The 22,575-nt window shown below is 38.9% G+C and overlaps 1 protein-coding gene across 1 annotated transcript in view; it reads left to right on the top strand.

The window, feature by feature from the left end:
* LOC134877470 (carbonic anhydrase-related protein 10-like) overlaps positions 1-22,575 on the top strand; it is a 97,991-nt gene that overhangs the window by 43,611 nt on the left and 31,805 nt on the right. The window contains exon 3 of the mRNA XM_063902975.1: positions 4,874-5,016. Coding sequence (XP_063759045.1) covers positions 4,874-5,016 — 143 coding nt within the window. The remainder of the gene's footprint in view (positions 1-4,873; positions 5,017-22,575) is intronic.

The following is a 22,575-nucleotide window of genomic DNA, read 5'->3' on the forward strand; positions in this document are numbered from 1 at the left end:
ACATCTAAAATCAGCATATTGACAATCCCTACAAATGGGGCACACAATTATATAACATTTCTTTGTGATCCCTCTATGGACCAGTGCAATATCTACTTCAGAGTAAGCGCAGTATTTGGTATGGCGACAAAAAGTTTGGTCTGGTTATTGAGGATGATGAACCAATTTCAAGTTTTTTCAGGATCAAACATCAGCCCCCTTGGAGTAAAAACTTTAGGGGTAAAACTGCCATGTTCATCCTGAAAATGTCAGAAATAGAATCCTCAATAACCCCTAAAACCACACCGGAGTTATCCAAATTGGCCTAGCCGTTTGTTTTTTTAGCTATTGCCTGCATTTGCTAATGAATGCTAACTAATGAAACTTAAGCTAATTATGCAAATTGCCCAACATCTGAAGTTAGCATCCGGCAGTTCCTATGTGCTGGGGACCCCTTCTATACATTTCTACCATAAAACATTGGGGTACTCAACATTCCCCGGTTCACAATAGGACTCTATGAGCTGACAAATAGACTATTATATGTATTTATTTCATTCTAATATGGTGACACTATCATGAAACCTAATTCCCCCTGTGGTTGAAATGATTGAAATTGAAATGTGATCACTCCTAGTATCATAAATCATATTTGCAATATCAGTCAACCATATTGAAATTTATAATTTTTCACCAAATCGTGCAGCCCCAGTGATGAATTCAAAGCTATTTAAAAAATCTACATTTACACCAAAAACCAATGTTCAGTTTCAATGCAGAACTGCTGCTTATGAGGCATAGCCTGCCTCTTCTTACATCACCCAAAGGGAAAGAACAGAGAAAGCTTGTACAAAATATCACTGCCCTGCTATGGTGTTATTGGCGAAGATACAAGTGCACTGCATGCATAAATGGATTTCGTAAGAAAATCACATGAAGAAAAAAAAAGGCAAGTCATTCACGAAGATTATGATGCACCAGGTGCAACGGCCTCACACACAATCCCTCTCAAGAACTAATTCATCTATTAATGACTGATTTGCATCCAACAGTATAGCTACAAAATCACACGTATAGAAGTATTTTTTATACAGGTTCGACATTTTTAGTCCCAAATTGCACACTGACTCTCAGACACACACACACACACACACACACACACACACACACACACACACACACACACACACACACACACACACACACACACACACACACAGTTGGGTGATATAAGAGTGTGTTGACATGCGGCTGTGTGCCGAGCAGGGGTCAGGATTGCACTCTGGGCAGGTCAGAGCTGCCACATCTGTCACTTCACCCCTTTCTCTGAGTACTGCCTGAGATGGATACAGAGAGAGATAATGAGCAGGATGGAGATGGAGATGAGGGAGAAAGTGAGAGGGAGGGATGTGAGCACCGAGTCAAACAGGAAGTGAAGGTTTGTGTCTCGGGCCTGGTACAGGTGTGATATGCAAACAGCATGCAGCTGGTGTTACATGCGTTGAAAAAGCCATCAAACGTGTTCGAAGCTCACACACATCAATCATTTAAACGTCTTTTGCATTTAGCCGAGCACATTAACTACAGTTGATGAGTTTTTTACCATGACAGCTGTTTTACACTGTGAATTGTCATTAAGCCTCTCTCTGACAAACATTATCACAGTTTAGCTAGTGAAAAACCCTCTCATCCGTGTGTGTCAAAATTACAGTGGCTTTGGTAAGTTTATCTAAGGCTCTGTGTTTGGACTTCTGCACAGTAAAAAGATTCAAGTCAATCGTATTTACATTGCCCACTATCACAATCACACATGGGCCTCAAGAGGCTTTGATGTGTAACTGTTTGAAATCAAACAGCCCACATCTGGTGGCTTTGGGTTTATCTATCAGTGCAACATTCCCGTCCAATCCCCATCTCGGGAAAGGATCAGCTGCAGCGATGATCCTAAACAGATCAGCAGCTTGTAGACACATATATTATAACATTCGGAACCACGTAACATATGATTAAAACTAGTGGTGTAATCCACCATAGTGATTCCATACAGCCCTCTGATTCAGAACGCTTGTTAAGTAAGAGATAATGTGCAGCGAGCCGGGAGCCTGCACATCCTTAATTACCAGCACATTATCCTGCTTATTACACGAATACTTACAAAATAAATCAATGATTTAACTCACAATAATGATTTGAGAAAGGATTGTATTGCTTCCATTAAGACAAAATGGTCTGTTCTACTTCGTAGCAACCGCTGAACTGTGTCGATAGGGATCTAGCGTTGTAAGTTATGTCTGTCCACATTTTTTTTCCCCATTTAACCAGTCTTTAAACACTGCCAGAGCTTGTACTTGTGAGTGTTTACTTCCGGGGATTTCTCTGTGGTCCAGTTCTCTTTTTCATTCAACTTCTTTCATTCTCTCATGCTGTTTTATTGTCCTTCTTGTTCTTTCTTTTTTTTCTTTATTGAGGACCGTTAATCTTGAATCGAAGGTTTTGTGCTCTAAACATAAATATATGAAAAGGAACACTCAAAAGTATTCCATGGTGTTTTCCGGTGAAGGGATAAACAGAAAACTAATGCGGGTAGCTTTTGGCCAACGTTGAATTTATTTGTGGATTGATATAACTGAACATGATCCAGTGATAAAAGTGTCCTGAGCAACAGAATTCTACCCTTAGCAGACCACAGGGGATTTTCTAGAAAAATACAGTATGAGGACGCTAACGTCACTTCCAGTCAAAATTACGGCCTGCCCACTTACCAACCGGACATCCATCCCCAATTTATTCTCCGTAAAAACAAAGCTGTCTTTGCAGTCTGACGCTCTATTTGACATGATTTTCATATTTCTGGACTCATTATACAGTTGTTCACTAACAGAAATATTGTTTTCTGGCATCACTTTAACATTTTACGGGGAAAATCTGCATTTTGGTTTGAGGGCGCACGCCCACAGTAAGAGGGCCCTGTTATCTGCTTTGGACAAATCCGAGGACCATATTAAGAAATAACTGACATTTAAAGTCCATATTGACCGTGAGAATAGAGTATTCAACGAAGTATAACCAGTAATAACCACAATTTAAAGGTCCCTTATTACGCTTTTCTGGTTATAACCTGTACTTTTGTGTGTTATGTAGCTTTTTCTGCATGTAAACAGTCTGCAAAGTCACAAACCCTCAAAGTACACACTGTAGCGACTAAAACTGTAAAGCAGAAAAGACGTGTCTATGCTGCCCTCCAACGCCTCGTTGTAGATTTTTCTTTTCCCTTTTTTTCTTCCGGGGCTATTGACGCCACTAAATCTGGAGACCAATCGGCAAGTTGGCACGCCCATAGCTATAGACCAATAGGCACACCCTCTGCCAACCGACCATTTGCTGTTGGAAGGCTGAAATATCAAGGAAGTACTGTGCCCTGAAATGTGAGGGGAAACGTCATCTGTTTGCCTTACCGAAGGCAGTACCACGAAAAAGTCAGTGGTTGAAATGTATTTTTAATACTGTTCCTTCAACGGTTCGAAGTACTGTACTGTGTGCCCGGCATTTCACGGAAGACAGCTTCAGAAACCTTGCACAGGTTGATGCTGATATGCACAGCATGCAGTACTGAAGAACGAGGCTGTTCCTACTTCCTACTGTTTCAGTTCTAACATTACATCTGAAATGTAAGAGCGATACACAAACTTTCCACTGTGAAACCGCCTGCTCCAGTCTACTCTGGGACAGTTGATCAGGTCCATCACGTTGGTCTGTGTCATTTTCAGGATCGGACTCCAGTTCAAATATGGCTGTACCTACGTCATTGTAACACATAAACTGATGCTCAGCTGTAACGGGAAGGCTGGGAAAGCCTTCCTGGTTGTTGACCAATCAGAACAGAGTGGGCGAGCTGACCAATCAGATAACACTGGGCTCATAGGGAGGGGGGGGGGGGGGGGGTCAGAGACTGACTAGAGATACTATACAGGAATGCTGTATGAGAAAACCAATGTGATTTTGGAACATTGACAATGTAAATCTATTCTAGTACACCTCAACAATGGAATTATGATCAGTAAAAACGGCTACAATAAGGGACCTTTAATAACACAGCCATCATAGTTTGACTTAAAGTTCCCCTGCTAATCAATAATAACAATAACCCATTCCAAAGTTGACAACTCTTTTCAAATCAATGTAGCTAGAAGCACTGGCTTTGAAAGTCACTATTGAGAAAGAATGACACTACAAGCAAAACTCATTTTCGAACTGAACTGCCAGTGGTTGCATTATGGGTAATAAAGGTGGCAGGTTTGAGGAATCAGAAACATGCATGGACTAAAGAAAATATTATATTTCTGGTCCTACTTCTTCAACTTTATACTGCTAGGAGTACACTTTTGAATCTACCTGCATTGTGATAAGGAGGACCTTTTTGGTTTAATCTGTAACCTGAAATGCATTCAGACCGCCCTGCTGTGATAGTTATGAGAATAATTATTATTCATTGTTGCTCAAACTGGGCATATGGCACTCACATGGGGTACCAAGAAAAATCCAGATGAAGTGAAAATTGTTTACCTTAATGACAAAATTCCAGACCTGTGCCAGAACCTGTGATGAGGCTCACAAGTAGACATTTTTCGTTCAAAAAACAATCAATGAAGAGTGTGAGAACCGTTGGACAGATTTAAATAAAGTCAGTGTCTTTACCTTAGTTAAACTTGCAGAAGATACTTTTTTGTCAGATTTTAATGAAGTCCTATGTAAAAGTCTTACTATACTCAACATTTCTGATGATAATGAAGCCATTCTGCTAACTTTCTCTCTACTTTTGTGGCTTTAACTAGAGCACTAAAGCACATACTCACACATTAATGTTAATATCTATTTTTCTTCTTTTTCTCCTCAGTCCCATCCTTCTGGGGTCTGGTGCACTCAGCCTGGAACCTGTGCGCCATAGGGAAGAGACAGTCGCCTATCGACATCGAGACCAGCCACATGATCTTTGATCCCTACCTGACCCCTCTGAGGCTCAACACTGGAGGACGCAAGGTACCACTTAGATGACCTGACATCTGTCTTTTGATGAAATGCGCTTCTGAATCCTCCGGGGTTGGAACCTCGAAGTTAAGCTGACATGGCCGATGAATTTCAGACGGAAGTTTGAGACAGAACTAATCAAACATTCTGATACAAGCACGACTGTCCTTCTCTGACAGGGACTGGCTTTAATTTATCACTGGTGAGATCAGAACAGGACATTTTCTCTAAATCAAAACCCTGAAAAACTTCTGTCTGACAGAGACTATGAGCTTTTCATCCATATCCGAAGGCTTTAAAATTCCCAGCTGCATTTGACTCAGTAGGCTCAGGAGGCATTACTTTTTTAGCCCTTTACACAGCAATCAGAGTTAATCTTTACAGAGAACATCCCCTGTAAAGAACTCTGAATCAACGTTAAACACCTTTTGGTGATGTTGCATATTGCTTCCTGGATTCATTTCAGTGTTTAGCAGTGTATTCCAGTTATTTGACATTTTAAGATACAATGAGGTCAACTGTTGCCCCTTCTTAGATATCAGACAGTTACATAACAAGCCTTCTTTTTAATCATTAAATTCCCATATCCAATCAAACTGTTAACACAATTTGGGTCTAACCTTTCATGCTCAAAATGTATTCTCTTCCATGAATTATAAACTTTCGTCTGATAAGGCAGAGCAGGAAGCTAAGGCTAAGGCTGATAAGGCAGAGCAGGGAGTAATTGAGAGAGAGAAAATTTGACTTTTTGAGGAATCTGTAGACGCGATTCAGCTACATTTACCAGTTTATTACTGATTGTGATTATTAATGATAGATAGAGATAGAGATGTAGTTGATAAGATATTACAATTCAAACATCACTTCTCTACTTATAAGTTACTATTAGCTACGTTTTTATTCATGTTTGCTGCTGTCCTCTTCCTGCTGTTCTTAATTTGCCCTGAACCAGCGGAGGTCATGAATGTCCATGTCTGAGCTCTGGATATTATCACTGGCAGCTATAAACCCATTAGCAGCAGGGCAGCAACTATCTGCGTAGTAACCTGTCTTACCGCCATCTTGGCTACATTACGAAAACTAGCCGCGGTTGAGTCTTCATCTGTTAAACACATCACTATTCAAATAAACGTTACACATGTTTGTTTGTCTTCAGAATTTAAGTAACATACCAGTACAGTGTTGTAGATAAGATGTAATGTAAATCATTTTAGTTCAATTTAGCAGTCTATAAGGATTTGCCTACCGCGAAGGATAGTTGCTGGCTAGCTAGCTAGGTAACAGTGGTGATCCTCCCATTCTGGTAAGGACACAGCAGCTGTGTGTGATTTGAAACATGCAACACAGTCAAAATGTTCACATACTAGTGGCATAAACTGGATTGAGACACAGCAATGGTAACTTACTAATAACCAGTTGCAGTCATAATGACTTCAGTTACTCATACTAATGTTAATTGTTTCTATCAAATAGCAGCATGAGTTTTTACATTAACGGTACAGTAGAAAGCTAGCTTAGCAATAATCATTTTGTTGCAGCTTCTTTAGTTTCACAGAACAGTTTGGGGACATTGTATTATTTATCTTTCTAAATTCCAGCACTGATTTGTCCTTTGTCAGTAGAACCTTACAGAACAAGTCAGAGAAAGATTATTTTCTTTGGATTTAAAATGTATTTGGATAAAAACAAAAGTCAGATAAAACTTTATAATACTGTGTTAAACATCACAATATACTGTATACAATACCTCCAGTCTGAAAGTAAATGGAGGAGGGATTTTCCCACAATTTAAAACGTAAATTAGTCATTATGGAATACCTTTTGTGCCTAAACAATAAAGAACATCTACAGCTTCAGTTTGCACTTTCCCCCCTGATATCAGTTCACTGTTATATTTTCATTAAAGTAATGCTTTTCAGTTTTACAGTATTTAATTATCTCTCCTGAAAATGAGCTAGACTTCCAATGTAGAACACATTTTTCCATAATGATATCTCTTTCTCTGACTATTAAGAAACATGATCACAATTCTGATCATGGTAGGTGGCTTTGATCTTGGCAAGGAAAAATATTAAGACTTTGCTAGAAATGTTCCCTTTAGAGGAACTAAATGCACCATTAACATATTAAAGTGTCTATAAAACATTACTCTATCTTCTGGGGAAACAGGAATTGCAAGATGATATGTCGGATGGTTAGGAAAGGAGGTTTGCCAGCCACTCTACTGATTGTATTGCCCACTTGAGCTATCATTTTATCCTTATTTACTACTTTGAAACCCAGTTAGCCAGGCATAATTTATTGATATGATATTTCAATTTGATTCCAGCTTACTATGATGATGATCTACTATGAAAGTGTGAAACTTTGAAAAAAAAAAACTTTGATTGCGTTTCTCGCGCTGGCCTTCAATCTAAAGCTTATTGTAACGTTATAAAGTCACAACAATGTTCACTAGACAATACAGTTATTTTTAGTATGACTCTTTTGACCAAAGAGTCCGATGGCCGAAGGGTGATATTACGTTACAACGGACCAAAACATCTTCATGAGGAGAAACATGCTGAAGATTCAAAAACCATGCTAATAAAATAACAGAACAGAACACATTCAAATGAAGAATCATCTTCACCGACCTGATGAAACATGCAAGGGTTTAGTGCTGCATACACTGTAAAAAAAAAAGCTCAAAACAAAACTGAATCAGGGAGAGTAAAAAGTGATGCACATAGGTGGATTTTCATCGACATGGTGGTTATTTAGCAATGAAGAAAGCAACGACCATCCCATACTGCTACACAAAGTAATCAAAGTCCAATTTTGTTTCAGTTTTCACTGGGGGCCCTTGTGGCTGAAATTAAATACTGTGCCTTTAAGAGCTTTCCAAAATCCAAATCATTGTACTCCTAAAATAGGCTTATGGTTTGCTATGGGTTTTAGAGGATAGCAACTGTAGGTGTTCCATGACACATGAAGATTTTTAATGCCAACTGCCTCAAGCTCTATTTTTTAATACCTCCACCGCAGAGGACACAATTAATTTCCAGAACATGTCGGCATCTGAGGTTTTAGCGTGTTATGAAGCCCTGAAAGGGTTTTCAGATATGCCCAAAATATACATTTCTAACAAATTGAACATAAACATATACTGTATTTTCCTAAATAAGATGTAAAAATACATGTTAAACAGTTTACTATTGTCTTGATGTTGAGCCCAGATGGTATAAATGGGTGTGCAGAAATGATTAATTTATGCTTTTGATTTATTATAACTGAAAACAGTTCTGCCATTTGTCTTGTAATGTTTTATCCACCAAATTTCAATTTTCATTTCCCATTCTTATCTGCACATTTCCCATTTTTCCTCCATACTTCCAGTATTTATCCACCACATTTTTGTTTGTCATAACCACATTCGCTTTTTCTGTATCACATTTCCATTTGCCCACCCTCTTTTTCTGATTCTTTGAAACATTTCTTGTTTTCTTAATCACATCTCCCATTTTCCCCACCACCCTTTTTATAAGGAGTACACCATCAAGGAAGTAATGAACTTCCAAAAAGCTCTAGAGACACATTTTGAAAAAAAAAAGCGGAACAGGCTTGTTTCTGCTAACATGGATCAAACTCCTACACACATTTGATCCTATAGTTCACGTAATTCAACTCAATATGATTTTTACTAAAAAATCTAATTAAATATATTACAAAACATTTTTTTTATGAAACATATGTTCAAGTAAAAAATCCCAAAACAGATCAAATAAAAATCTAATTAAAATGTACAACTAGTGATGTCATCAGGGTAATTTCGCAGGCATGTTTATATAACTGTGAGCTTCACTTTTCATGATATGTAAGTTTATGTTAATATGGAGTTAAGAGTGTCCGTTACATTTACATACATTTGAATCTATTTCATTGTAAACATGGTTATTACATCAAGTGTTTAAACGGTTTTAGGCAGGAGTAGAAATATGGAGGGATGACTACACTCCTAGTAAAACAACAATAATGGAAAGCATCCACTTTACCTTTTAAAGCCATGCCACTCTTCCACTTAGCTTTTACATTTTAGCGAGCCGGGACATTTGATCCAAAGCTTTCAAGCCCCTGTTAGCTCAAAGACTTCACATTAGGATAACATCTAGCAATTAGTCAATTTGTGTATGCTAAGTGTATTTTGTAGATTTGCAGTTGTTTTCAGTAAACTAAGGATGAAACCAGGCCACGGAAATTGAAATCTGACTAATAGCATGGGCACTAAAATTGTTACATATTCAATTACTGAGAGATTCTCGATGTGATTACCGCTAGAAGTGCTACAGGGTGAGTTCCATTTACTCACCACAGGAACAGTATCAACCATTTGTTGAGGCCCTCTGTGGTTCAGTCGAGGTATGAGATCAGATGAGTGGCAGCAGAAGCTCATACTCTGCTAATCCCAACAACCAGGGAATGTAGGTCGCTGGGCTAATGAAATATCTGGATTATTGAAACACTGTGCCAGAGCTGTTATATAGAACACTTGCCTAGAGTTGGCACGTTGCAATGGCTTTCGTGATCAAATAAAAAAGAAATGATTTCTATTCAAAAAGAAAAATGATGTGTGATTGAAACTAAGTATATTTGAAATGACTTTCATCTCACCAAAGAAAAAGCTGAGTTGTTGAAATGCAATTAGCATGTGTATTATATTTTCCAAGAATTTAAAACATTTGTTCAAAATATAGTAAATGTAATCCCTCTCTATGTACATTAAAGGCCAGGGTTATCGAGGTAATGTAAGTTGAGCCTAAAAAGTTTTCCCTACTACAAACACTCAGGTTTAAAATGAGGGAGAGGTTGAGTTGTGGAAACAAATAAGGTTCCCCCTCTCAGGACCCAACCTACTGCAAGAGACCAGAACCAGGCTACCAGCATGCTTTTGTTAAGTGACTTACCACCTGAATCTGATGAGCTGTCTGGCGTCTGGCTGAGCCACTCCCATCTCTCATTCAAACTAGTTTCGCACACTAATTACAAATATGAGTTGCCGTAGAGCTCTGGGTGCCATTGACACGACCAGCGACTGATGTTTTTTTTTTCTGATTCAACGTCAGTACGTTAATGCCAATTTCTCGCTGAAATATTTCAGTTATATGTAACCTAACTGCACGAAAAATTAACTTTTCCAGTTTGAACAAATGTTTACTAATCCGGAGAAGGAGGTCTAGTAAATGACTGTCCAAGCTTGGGTTTGCACTGGCTTCATTCAAGCTAACTGGGGTACGTCCCACTGTGTTTTTCTGGCCATTTGGTAGGCCATACTTTGCACCAGCTTTAGCACCAGCTTTCTGTTTTATTTAAAAGACTTGTGAACCTTTTATAAAATGGGTAATGATGTAATGTGTTTAGCTCTCTGCTTGGATCAGAGACTGATCTGCAACTTAACACTTTTAAAACTCTTAGCACCTTTCAGCTCCCCTTAGATGCATGTCAAAAATGGCTTCAGGTACTGCTGTGTTCGCTTTCGGTCTCCGGGGGGCCTTAATCCAGTCATGCATCAAATCCACAATCCATGTTGTTTACTTGAAGGCTTAACTGGAACTACACTGTGGGGTGTGCTATGTTTCAAGCAGGATTTGTCTTCCTCATTTAAGAAATCTTTAACGTTTCAATTCTTTTATGGCATCCCAGTGATTCTAAATGACAGATTAGGATGGTTTAAGAACTGTTGGTTTTGCTTTCTGTCATTTATTGATTGGGAATAATGTTGTTTTTCATGATTCAATTCCTCCTGCAGTGATCAGCTATATCACAGGAAGCTACACTGCCTGGCCAAAAAAACAGTCACACTCTCTAATATTCGTTGGACCGCCTTTAGCTTTGATTACGGCACGCATTCGCTGTGGCATCGTTTCCACAAGCTTCTGCAATGTCCAATCATTTATATCTGTCTTGCATTAATTTTTCGCCAAGATCTTGTTTTGATGACAGGAGATTCGGACCACTGTGCAAAGTCTTCTCCAGCACATCCCAAAGATTCTCAATCAGGTTCAGGTCTGGACTCTGTGGGGGCCGATCCATGTGTGAAAAGGATATCTCATGCTCCCTGAACCACTCTTTCACAGTTTGAGCCCGATGGATCCTGGTATTGTCATCTTGGAACATGCCCGTGCCATCAGGGAAGAAAAACTCCATTGATGGAATAACCTGGTCCTTCAGTATATTCAGGTAGTCAGCTGACCTCATTCTTTGGGCACGTTGCTGAACCTAGACCAGACCAACTGCAGCAACCCCAGATCATAGCACTGCCCCCCACAGGCTTGTGACCTTTTTTTGGCTGGGCAGTGTATATATAGATATAGTTAGAAGCATTTGGATATTTTCTAAGGGTCTAATAAAAGATGCTATTGAGTTGAGTTATTGGAAATGTAGCATTGAGTGATTTTGGAGCTGGACCTAATTGGAGGTCTACAACACTATGAGTTTAGTCTGTTAGCATGCTAACGTATTCTAATGAGCACAAAAACAAATAGATCAAAGCTGATCTATTGTGATGATATAAGCTTAGGAGATATTTGTTCCCAATACAGAGTAATGGAACAGTAACGACCTGCTGTAGGGGAGTTAACAAATGTTTCATGCTCTGACCACCATGACGATCTGTACAAAATATTATGGAAATGCAGAGTTGAGATGTTCTAGGACACAATGAAGATTAACCAACAGTCGTGAGTTGCCGTCCTTAAACAATGATGTAGTTTTCTTTTATAATCTTTTTTGTTTGTGGTAGTTTACCCCTCCCAGGGTTTTGTCTAAACGGGGTAACAGGGTCTCTGCTCCCTCTTCCTGTGGGCGTGTGCCCTCATAGCAGAATGCAGATTTTACCCGTAACATTTTAAAGTGATGCCAGAAAACAATATTTCTGTCTGTCAAAATCTGTATAATGAGTCCAGAAATATGAAGATGGTGTCAAAGAGAGCGTCAGACAGATTTGTTTTTACGGACAATAAATAGGGGTTGGTCTGCCGGTGGACGAGTGGCAGACAGCAAGCAGGCTTACCCTGAAACTGAGATTTCTGATCGTTTCTTTTACTTGTAGTGACTCTAATATACATAATTCACCTCCTTCTTAAGTGTGGTTCTACACACTGTTGTTTCATGCCTGTAAGTATGACCGTTGGTTTATGCTTAAAAGTACAACTGTAAAAAGGGATCGTGGTCCCTTTAATTAATCTGTGTTTACGATGACGTGGAGCCCCATGCTTGTTGGTTTACAGGACAGCGCCATCTTGTTTTGTTATAACTTTGACTGTGTGATTAAACGAGACACGCTTTCGTGTGCTCAACTTTAATGAACGTCTCCTGCGTTTCAATACGATCTCCACATACTCTCCTTTTTTGAAGTAAAGAAACAGTAACTCTGGATTTATTTGTTGTTTGAGGTGCAATATATGACTCAGCAGCTTTCAAACATAAATAAACTCTTATTTTCCGCTTTGCTCTAATGCGGTATTTTCACCGGAAAGTGGGCGGGGCTGTAATTTTGTGTGGAAGTAACGTTAGTGCCCTCATACTATATTTTTCTAGAAAAAACCCTGATCCCACAGAGAATTTCTGAATTGGAACAGTTCAGGGTCCCATTATTGTGTGTGCATACCAAGCCCCCAGGAAGTACGTCGGAGATTGAAACAAATAGCTGTAGTGGCCAAGCGGTGGTACTACAACTGCGGTGTCGTTCCGTTGTGTCATTGGGCCCAACAATATTTGTCCCCGTTGATTTACATTGGGAAAGAGACGTCTGTAAATCAGCAGAATTGTTTTTTGTATGTTCTTATCGGTTTATTTAACAGACACAGTGAGCATTGTTAGGCATGTATCTTCTGTTGTGACTGGCGGATGTAAAGTTACCCTAAACTCAAATTATATCGGAAAAATGCAAGTGAAAACAGTAAAAAAAATACATATTATGTTTTGGTTATTGTTGGTAGTAATATAATGCAAATTCTGAGCTAATATTTTATACCATTATGTTATAAACCAGCTAAGATTTTGTTATCTGCTTTTCTCCTCACCAAGTATTGTCATCTGAGTTTTTTTTTCCAAATATCAAATGTTTTATTGGTTTTTAAAGCAGCCAAATAGCCAATTCCTCCCGTATCATGTCTGCATCTGTAACATTTAGGAAAGGTCGCACTGTCGATGTTCTTCAACAGAAGAGTTAATCCCTGATCTTCACAGGAAGCATCACAACTGTAGAAAGAGTTAAACCCTCTGAATCTTTTCCCATGATTAATGCCCCTGTGCATCTGCTGAGCGAGAGCACATAGCATGGCCATCTGTCCTGGTGAGGGTGTGTGTGTTTGTGAGTGTGTGTTTGGAGTATGCTAAGAAGAGAGAGAAGAGAGGGATGGAAAGCATGTGTATGGTGAGATTTGTTTGCGTGTGAGGGAAAATGATGCAAAAGATCGAGGCTAGCGGTTCAAATGGGTTTGTGTAAGTCTGGATTGTTTGTAGGTTATAGAGTCAACAACTAAATTGGAAACCTGTGTGTGTGTGTGTGTGTGTGTGTGTGTGTGTGTGTGTGTGTGTGTGTGTGTGTGTGTGTGTGTGTGTGTGTGTGTGTGTGTGTGTGTGTGTGTGTGTGTGTGTGTGTGTGTGATCCAGGCCAGCCTTGTGCTCTAGCTGTTTTGGCTTCCGCTGTCAGTGACAGATTTCTTTGTTGCTGATATTCACAGGCATGTACGTACAGTTTTACAGACACCCTCAGTGTTTTCACAGCTCTTATGTTTGCTGTCTCAGTGAGTGTAAATATAACGCATACAGTATATGGTATAGGTGTTTCTCATTGGTAACTGACAGAAAAACACTCCCTGTTCAACGTTATTGTCATCTTGTTAGGGTGCTTCCATCCAGAGCATGCAAAAGGACAATTTGTTTCTTTAAAAAAGGCTGATTCATGTTGAAAATGTGTTTTAAAGATAGTTATATTTAACATGACTTCACTCACAATATTGATTAAAAAGGATTTTAAAATAATCATATTTCTTCCAACTTGACCAATCAGAATGGAGTATTCAGCCAAGCCATGTAGTAAAGGGAAATGATCATTACTTCCATATTTGAAAACGCATAAACAAGTTTAATATTTTTCAGCCAAAAACTTATTATAAATTGTTTTTAAAATATTTTTTTTGGACAGAAAAGCATTAATTGGCGAGTAATTGTGTTGAAAGGAGGGGATAGAGGGGATGACTTGCATAAAGGGAGCAGGAAACCTGAGTCCACTGCAACTGTCAGGGTTTGGGGAAATAGGACCCAAGTGCAGCAACAAAGGGAGGCAGGTATGTGTACAAACGAAAGGCGAGCTTTATTCCAAAAGCTGTATTACAAAAATACGAAGTTAGGAAAAATCCAGGGCATGAAAAACACTTGACTTGAACACATGAAGACGATAGGGAAATCCAAGACATGAAAAACGCTTGACTTGATACATGAAACACGACAGAGAACACAAGGGAAAGCAGGACTAAATACAAAGACACTAATCACGACAAGCCACAGCTGGGGAGGGGAGGCAGAAACACGAGGGCAACAGGTGACAACAATCAGGGGCGGGGCAGACGCTGACAATGGTGGGAAAACACACAAAGACAGAAAGTAACAGGGCCTGCAATGAGAAACAAGGTAAGTACAAAATAAAACAGGAAACGGAAAACGAGACACAACATGAAACACAGGGGCTTGACTAGACATAACATGACGTGAATACATGAACACCTCACTTGGTATGACATAAATAGTAGATTAAACATGAAATGACAGACATAATAAATAAACATAACTAACAGATTTGACGAGACATAACAGCAACTAAATGGTCCGATAAATATACTGATGCTTTTATCTAAAGTGACTTTTAAACTTTTTTATACCATAGACATATAGCCTCTCGGAGTTATTTTGGGTTAATTATCTTGCCCGAGCACCCTTGGACATTACATACACTGCACTGGCTGGGAATCAAACCAATTACATCTCAATCGGTAGATGCACATTCTACCCCTTAGCCACAGATGTAAATAAAATAGTTTGTACGACCTGTTGTCCGACCATGTTAGAAAAACTGACCCTAACCCTAACCCTAACCCTAACCCTAACCCTAACCCTACAGCGGAGCCCCAGTAAGCCGGCTCTAAACACTGAGCTGTGTGGGCCTACACATTGTCTGCATTACATAACGCAAGGTCAGTGTTCATACATTTTTAATGTCATTAAGCTGTTGCTTTTATCGAAAGCTACTTGTTAAAATTCAATCGATAGCCAACCCTACTTCTCAACTTTTACTGTTTGTAAGGCACTTGCAATCCTTTTGTTCAAGCAGAAAACTTATTTTCAATGGTTAAAGTTCACTAATAGCCAATCAGCAACAGTATCACCCGGCAGTCTATTATATGAAGACATGTGACCATGGAGCTGAGATAAGGCCATCAACTGCATTTACATCCAACATAGTGACACAGCGACCTTCAAACTTGCGGCACAGAGACGCTACAGAAAGGTGTGATTAAACCTCCAAATATGACAAATGACTGTCTTCACTTGACTTTGAATGCGCTGCAGCCTGATGACATTTTACTAATAGATTGAAGTGTGTGTGTGTGTGTGTGTGTGTGTGTGTGTGTGTGTGTGTGTGTGTGTGTGTGTGTGTGTGTGTGTGTGTGTGTGTGTGTGTGTGTGTGTGTGTGTGTGTGTGTGTGTGTGTGTGTGTGTGTGTGTGTGTGTGTGTGTGTGTGTGTGTGTGTGTGTGTTTGTGTGTGTGTTGTGAAAGTGACAGTTCATTAGTCATATCCTATCTCATGGACTGACTCTAGTACACAAAGTCGCACACACACACATTCACACAGAGAGAGATGCACACAATCAAAAGTTACACGGTAATTGATCCGTGGCGACAATCTCTAATCAACCAACCAAGAGACAATTTAGGAGTCCTCTATTAAATTGCAATTTTATTCTGATATGTCATGAAACAACAATATCCAGAGAGAGGAGAGGCTGAGTTTGATCTTCAGGGCCGAGAGACAAACTCCACTCATTCGTAATTAGTGATTGTGTTACATTTGCCTCATTTACTTTATCTGATGTTGCCATTCCCTGCACTCAAAAAGGGTTTTTTAAAATGTCTTATACAAAAGGAATATTTAAAAGCAATTGTAATGTGCTAAAATGTATGTAGAAACGAAACTATTTTGAACTTTAATCAGCCTTCCTATAAAACACAGATGCCTTAGAAAACTATTTTTGCTCACCTAAAATATCCTGTATGGTAAAAAAAAAAAGAGTTACTTTTATGTTGTGTGGCCATTGACAGCTTGTAGCAGATAAAAATGCGTAGGTTATGGGAACATTTTACAAATTTAATTTAATTACAAAGCAACAATTGACTCTTATGCTAGATCTCCCTGTTCCTTGTCTCGAAGTGAACTGCTTTTTGGGATTACCCTTTCCTGTAGTGTGTTATATAGGTTTCTGTGCATATAAACGGTCTGCAAAAGCTAAAATCCCCCCCCCCCCCCCGCCTACAACACGCTTTCATTGGACTCCTTTGATTACTTCCTGAACATAGTGACATCACTATGTTACACTTGTGCTGCTATTGGCTAATGCTTCAACACATTGTACATGATGGGCTAATGGGCGGGGCATCTCTAAGGTTGGCCAATCCCAACAGAGCTGGCCAGCTAACCAATCAGAGCAGACTGGGCTCTGGTTTTAGACAGAGGGGGAAAAGAGGTGCTGTATCACAGGCAATATGAGAAAAATAAAGAGCTTTTTGAACATTAAAGCATGGAGACATGTAACAGTAGAGGGACAGTATACTGATATGAAGCTGAAAAATAGGATAATATGGCCCCTTAAATATGTGTAGATTATCCTGCTGTAACAGAAGCATTTGCCAAAGATCTGTTTTTTGCCATACTCCGATATTAAAGAGAACCAGGGAGGTGCTAGCTTGGGAGTCGGCCTTAAAAATATGTCACCACTGCACCTCTCTAAAATAAGCAAGGATGATTCTGCCAGAATTGATCAGCTATATTTATTCATCCATGTGTTAGCGCCACCCTCCTCCGCTTCAGATGAGCACAACAGCTCCTCTTAATAAACAAATGATAGAAATCTGTTGCTTGTCACTCACACGGATCTATGTCAACCTTCTCTGACTTGATTCCCAATCGTCAACAGAGGTGACGTTGGGTTACTCAGACAGGGAATTAATCATTATGGCAGCCTTTCCATCTCCCTTTTCTTCACGCACACATCACATGCACTCCTTTAGCCACTGAGGCACATGTCAGCATGAAGAACCCCAGTAGAAGAAGTGAAAGCGTTTACATGTCTACTAAAATAAAATATCTTCTGACGTTATTCTCAGTCCTTTACACATAAACAAACAATCCTTTTACAAAATAAGAATTGTGACCGAGATACATCATGAGTGACTGTTATTTTGTCAGCTGGCGTGTATACTCTGTTCTTGTAATTCTGTGCTCTTATCATGTAGTTGTTGTTCTTTTGTTGTTCGTTTTTTGTTAAGCAAGCATTTAAAAAAATCCCCCTTTAAGTGTGATTGTAACAGGAAAAAAAAGTGGAAATAATTTGTGATTTGTTGTGGACAATCATGAATTTAATCGCATTAAATATGTTTCTTATCAGTTTATAAGGTGATGATACTGCAATGATGAGTTCTAAAGTCCAGGTCCAATGGGGAGGCAGGGGGAGAGGTGGGAAAGAGGGGAGAGAGTTCAGCCTCCTGACAGCCTGGTGGTAAAAGCTCGAGCTTCTCCCTGAAGGCAGGAGGGTGAAGAGGCAGTTGGAGGGATGGGAGGGGTCACCCAAATAAATTTTGCGCCAGTATCTGCAACATATTTGTTTCACATATATTTTGCCAGTTGTTATTAAGTATTTTCTCATCTTGTTCTTTGCCCCATCTAACCTTGATTGGGTTTGTTGTAGCACCTCTATTTATAAAAATACCTTTGTTAAGTTGTGATACTATATCTTTTGGGCTGACAGTATGTTTTCAAAATCAAATCTTAGTTTGGTATTTCTGTACTGCAGTTTCTTGTTACCTTTGGGTTGACATTTATTGATATATAGTGTCTATATAAAGCTTATATCAGCCCAAATATACCTCCGGCTTCTCTTTGACTCTTTTACTCCTAAAGCAGGTTTTGTTTGTTGTGAAAAAGGGATTTCTGATATTAAATAGGTGATTACAGTATATCATGAATTCTACATGAAACTATTTTAAATCCATCTGCTGACCCCGACTGGTCAAGAAACTGATACAAGTGATGGACATATGTGCGCATTATGTAAGATTATAACCATGTGCATCACTGTGCATCCACCATCTGTGGTTTTTAGCACGGTGCGGTATTAAAGCGAGAAAGCTGTCATGTTGTTAGTAACAGTATCTTTAGCTCAGACAACCCTGCTATGTTTACTCCAGTCAGGTTGCGGCAAATTTAAGATGAATTGAGCATTGTTATATGCCCAATCCCAAAACAAACCCTACACACTACCATTCCGTTTGCGCGTTTGCCCTCCAACAGCGAGTCTGTATCACACCTGCTTTCACTTGCTGCACTACCTGACCGGACTCAACGCTGTGTGTGTCCGTCACAAACACGCTGTGTGCAAACAGTTCCTGCAAACATTTAGACTGGGAAACTGCGTAAAACAAGATACACATGAAATATCTCCATACAGATGTTACCTTTGTTTGTTTTTTTACTAAGGAATATATACAGTGAGTACCCGTGTGTGGTGTAGAAAACAGTCAACGTGCGAATCTAATTCGAAAGTTTTGTATATTTACAGGGACTGTTGCAAAAACCAAGCAGCTTATAAAAATAATCTTTTCAAACCAAAAGCAGTTTGCAGATAAAGAACCACCCCTAAAGATTTTTGGAGTTTTATTTCAGTTACTTTTTTTTTTTCCTAGTGATGTCGATTAGAAACACGGTATTTCCTGTTTCTGCCAGAGAGGGGAGTTTGTTCCAAAGCTTGCTGTTGTATCTACACCCGCCATTCAGCTGCGAGTGTGACTACAGACGGAGTTCACTTCAACACGGAGTCAGTGGCGGCTGGTGGAGTTTTCTCCAGGGGGGGCTATAACTCCAAAATGTATATATAAAAAAAAAAGCATGCATACATGTACTAAGGTATCAAACGAGTGTATTTACATAAATGAAAACAACAAAAACAACATTATAGATAGATAGATAGCAGTGGCGGCTGGTGAAAAAAAATCTTGGTGGGGCTAGTGTGCCAACAGATTTCCCTGCCTAATCTAGCAAAAGCATTCAAATGAACAGTCGGAAAATGACTACAGTTCCACAATAATAATTTAATTTCACAGTTTCCAGCTTCACAGAAAAAGTAACAATTTACAGCTATATTAGACTTTATGCTATCAAATAGGCCTACTATACAATACAATCAAGGGATAAATTAACAACAAGGGTATGATTTCAGCTGAATCTATACAAATCAACAGTGAGTGAGTGAATGAGTGAGTGTGGGTTGAGAAGAGAGAATGAAACAGAACTTTCCTATTAAAATGTAACATATACAAAGAATTTAGAACCAAGTTATTTTCAAAATTTACATAAACAGATTATTTTAATACCCTCTCTCAAGGAAAAATGCATTTACTTGGAGAAAACAGCATCAGTGCCATACAGTTGTCATTGCATGTCACAGCCTGAGAGAAACAACAAAGCATTCTCCACAACTATATTACAATTACATACTATAATATTATTACATATTACATCGCCATCATCTCTCTTCGTCGTCGCGCGTATTTTTTCCCCACGTAGCGTAGGACAGAGTCTGGGAGTCGCACTACGAAAAAAAACTATCGCTGGCTCCTTATGTAGCTACAGCAATCCTAAACCTTCACGCATTTTACGTAGCAGTTGGGGCTAAATTTCCAGCGCCCCACCGGCGTTAAATTTGGTGACATTGATAGGCCAATTATTCATAATTTCCCCCTAGCAACCATAACCGGATTGGCTGTTTAGCTGCCGGTCAGGGGCACTTTGCTGATCGCCCCATGAGAGAATGATACACTGTCTGTCAGTGGAAATTCACTGTTTAATGAGTGTTAGTTGGTGGAAATGTTGTTTAAATGATTTAAATTGCATGTAGGCACACACGCTATTAAGTAAAACTGACATTGATTTAAAAAAAAATATGCAAAAAATATTTTTTCCCCTCAACAGCTGGTGGGGCAGAGCCCCAGCGCCCCCTATGGGCCAGCCGCCTCTGATAGATAGATAGATAGATAGATAGATAGATAGATAGATAGATAGATAGATAGATAGATAGATAGATAGATAGATAGATAGATAGATAGATAGATAGATAGATGTGCAAAGAGAAACAAGTGCGATATATAGAGTATGTACAGTATATGCAGTTAAGAGTGATTATGTAAAGATAAGGGCAGTATAAAGAGGTGGGAATAATTGGCATAGTATAAACAGATGTAGTATGAACAAATATACAGATGTGCTATATTACTATACAGATGGCCAATATACATATATAATACATATCTATCTATCTCTATATCTATCTCTCTATCTATCTCTAGATATATCGCTATATCTATATATTTAAATAATATATATCATATATAACATGGACAATACACATACTTTATGACAGAAGGCGTCAGCCCCGCCGCCAAATCCAGCTGCATTCAGCTTGGGGCGCAGGAGAGGTGCGCCCCAACATCGTCCTATCTCTTGTATTGAAGAGGAGCTACTGCACATGTACAACTTTTAGAGAGTCTATGGGCAAAGATTCCTGCGCCCCAGGGCGGAAATACGTCACCAATCAGACAATGTCAACAAATGAAACAACTTTACTCATCATTAACTATGAAATATTTATCTTGCACATCTAAAAACAAATATACATATATTTCGAAATATTTTTATTTTATTATTTCATTTTTATTTAAAAAAAATTATGTCTTATTCAAGGAAATGTGGTGAGAGGTGAGTGGTGGGGCGGCGCCCTAGCGCCCTCTATTGGCCAGCCGCCACTGCACGGAGTGCGAGTGGGTAGGGTGTGGTTTGGAATTGGTCCTTAGTTTTTGTACGGAAGTTAGAATCACAGATTTCCCCATTGGATATCGGTATATTACAGAAAATAAGTTCTGTGGCAAACAAACTTTTACCCTCAAATCTCAAAATAATTAGGTCACTTACCGGTATTTATTTTTTTAACGCGTAATTTCAATCGCCAGAATTAAAAAGCGAACGTTAGGCTGTAAGACTGCCGTTTTTATGACACAAAAATTCTATTCAATTCAAATATTTACTAATGTATGTATAGAACAAAATGTGAACATTTCTTCAGCTTGTTTTAACCACAGACCTTATTTCAGGCTTCTAACCACAAACACATTCAAAAACTGTTGGCAGTATTTTTTCCCTTTCAGCTTTCAACAAAGCCTTGCCAAGATTTAGACTATGTTGGGTCTCTTTGCTCAAATTCAATACTGAAAATTCTGGCAGGAAATCAATTAAGCATGACGTGAGAAATTAAAAGTTTGCAGTAGAGTGCAAGAGGCACTGAAGCTACCTAGTGAAGCTTTAAAGGAATACTTATTTAAAGCCACATGGAAGCAGCTCCAATGTGCTGAACATAATATCTTGCCTGTTTTCCACATTTAAATAATGGGAACACAGAAATCAATATGAACTCAACTTACTCTCAACTTAAGGAAATTGGAAACACACTGAATGTGGATGTTCATTAACCTCAAATTAGCCTGTTTGTTAATTCAGTTCCAACACAAAAGAGCCTGGCTGTTAGTACATCCGTTAAATTGGATTAAGTTATTATTTGTTAGTGCTGGTTAGTTGCGATTAGCAATTGAATCAAGGATCTCTAACATCATCTTGAAGTCAAAACATCTGACAAAAAACCTAGAATTTTTTTTCTGTAGACAGGGTTTTAAAAAACTGTGAAACACTGATGAGACTGTATAGCCAAAAAAACAAGAGATTCTACTGACCCGTTTTACTGAAACATACATTATCTAAATTATGAGAAGAACAAAGCCAGTTGCATTGGTATACTCATCAAATACATATATTAACAAAAAAAAGATCAAAAAGATGGAAGTGCTTTCTGCTAATGAGGGCTTCGGATGAAAGAGATGAATTTGTTCTGGATCTGAAGAAGTTCTCGAGCAGTGCTAACCTTCAGAGCTAATAAACACATGTTAGCTGGCTGAAGGTTAAATGAACCAACTGCTCTCCTTCTGAAAGCAATCGGTGAAATTGATGTTTCTCACCGTGTTTCCATGAGCAGAACAACCAATTATTGTTGCGTTCTTGTACAGTGCCTCTCTGTTTACATCACCTTTCACTTAGCTTACTCTTTTATCCAAAGCATTTCACTGTATAAGTGCATTCAACCAATAAGATACAAACTCAATTAGCAAGAATTCTGTAAGTGCCTTAGCTTTGCCATTTCAAGTCCCTGAAAGACCAA

This window comes from Eleginops maclovinus, chromosome 16, assembly GCF_036324505.1.
Source record: "Eleginops maclovinus isolate JMC-PN-2008 ecotype Puerto Natales chromosome 16, JC_Emac_rtc_rv5, whole genome shotgun sequence".
Lineage (NCBI taxonomy): Eukaryota > Metazoa > Chordata > Actinopteri > Perciformes > Eleginopidae > Eleginops > Eleginops maclovinus.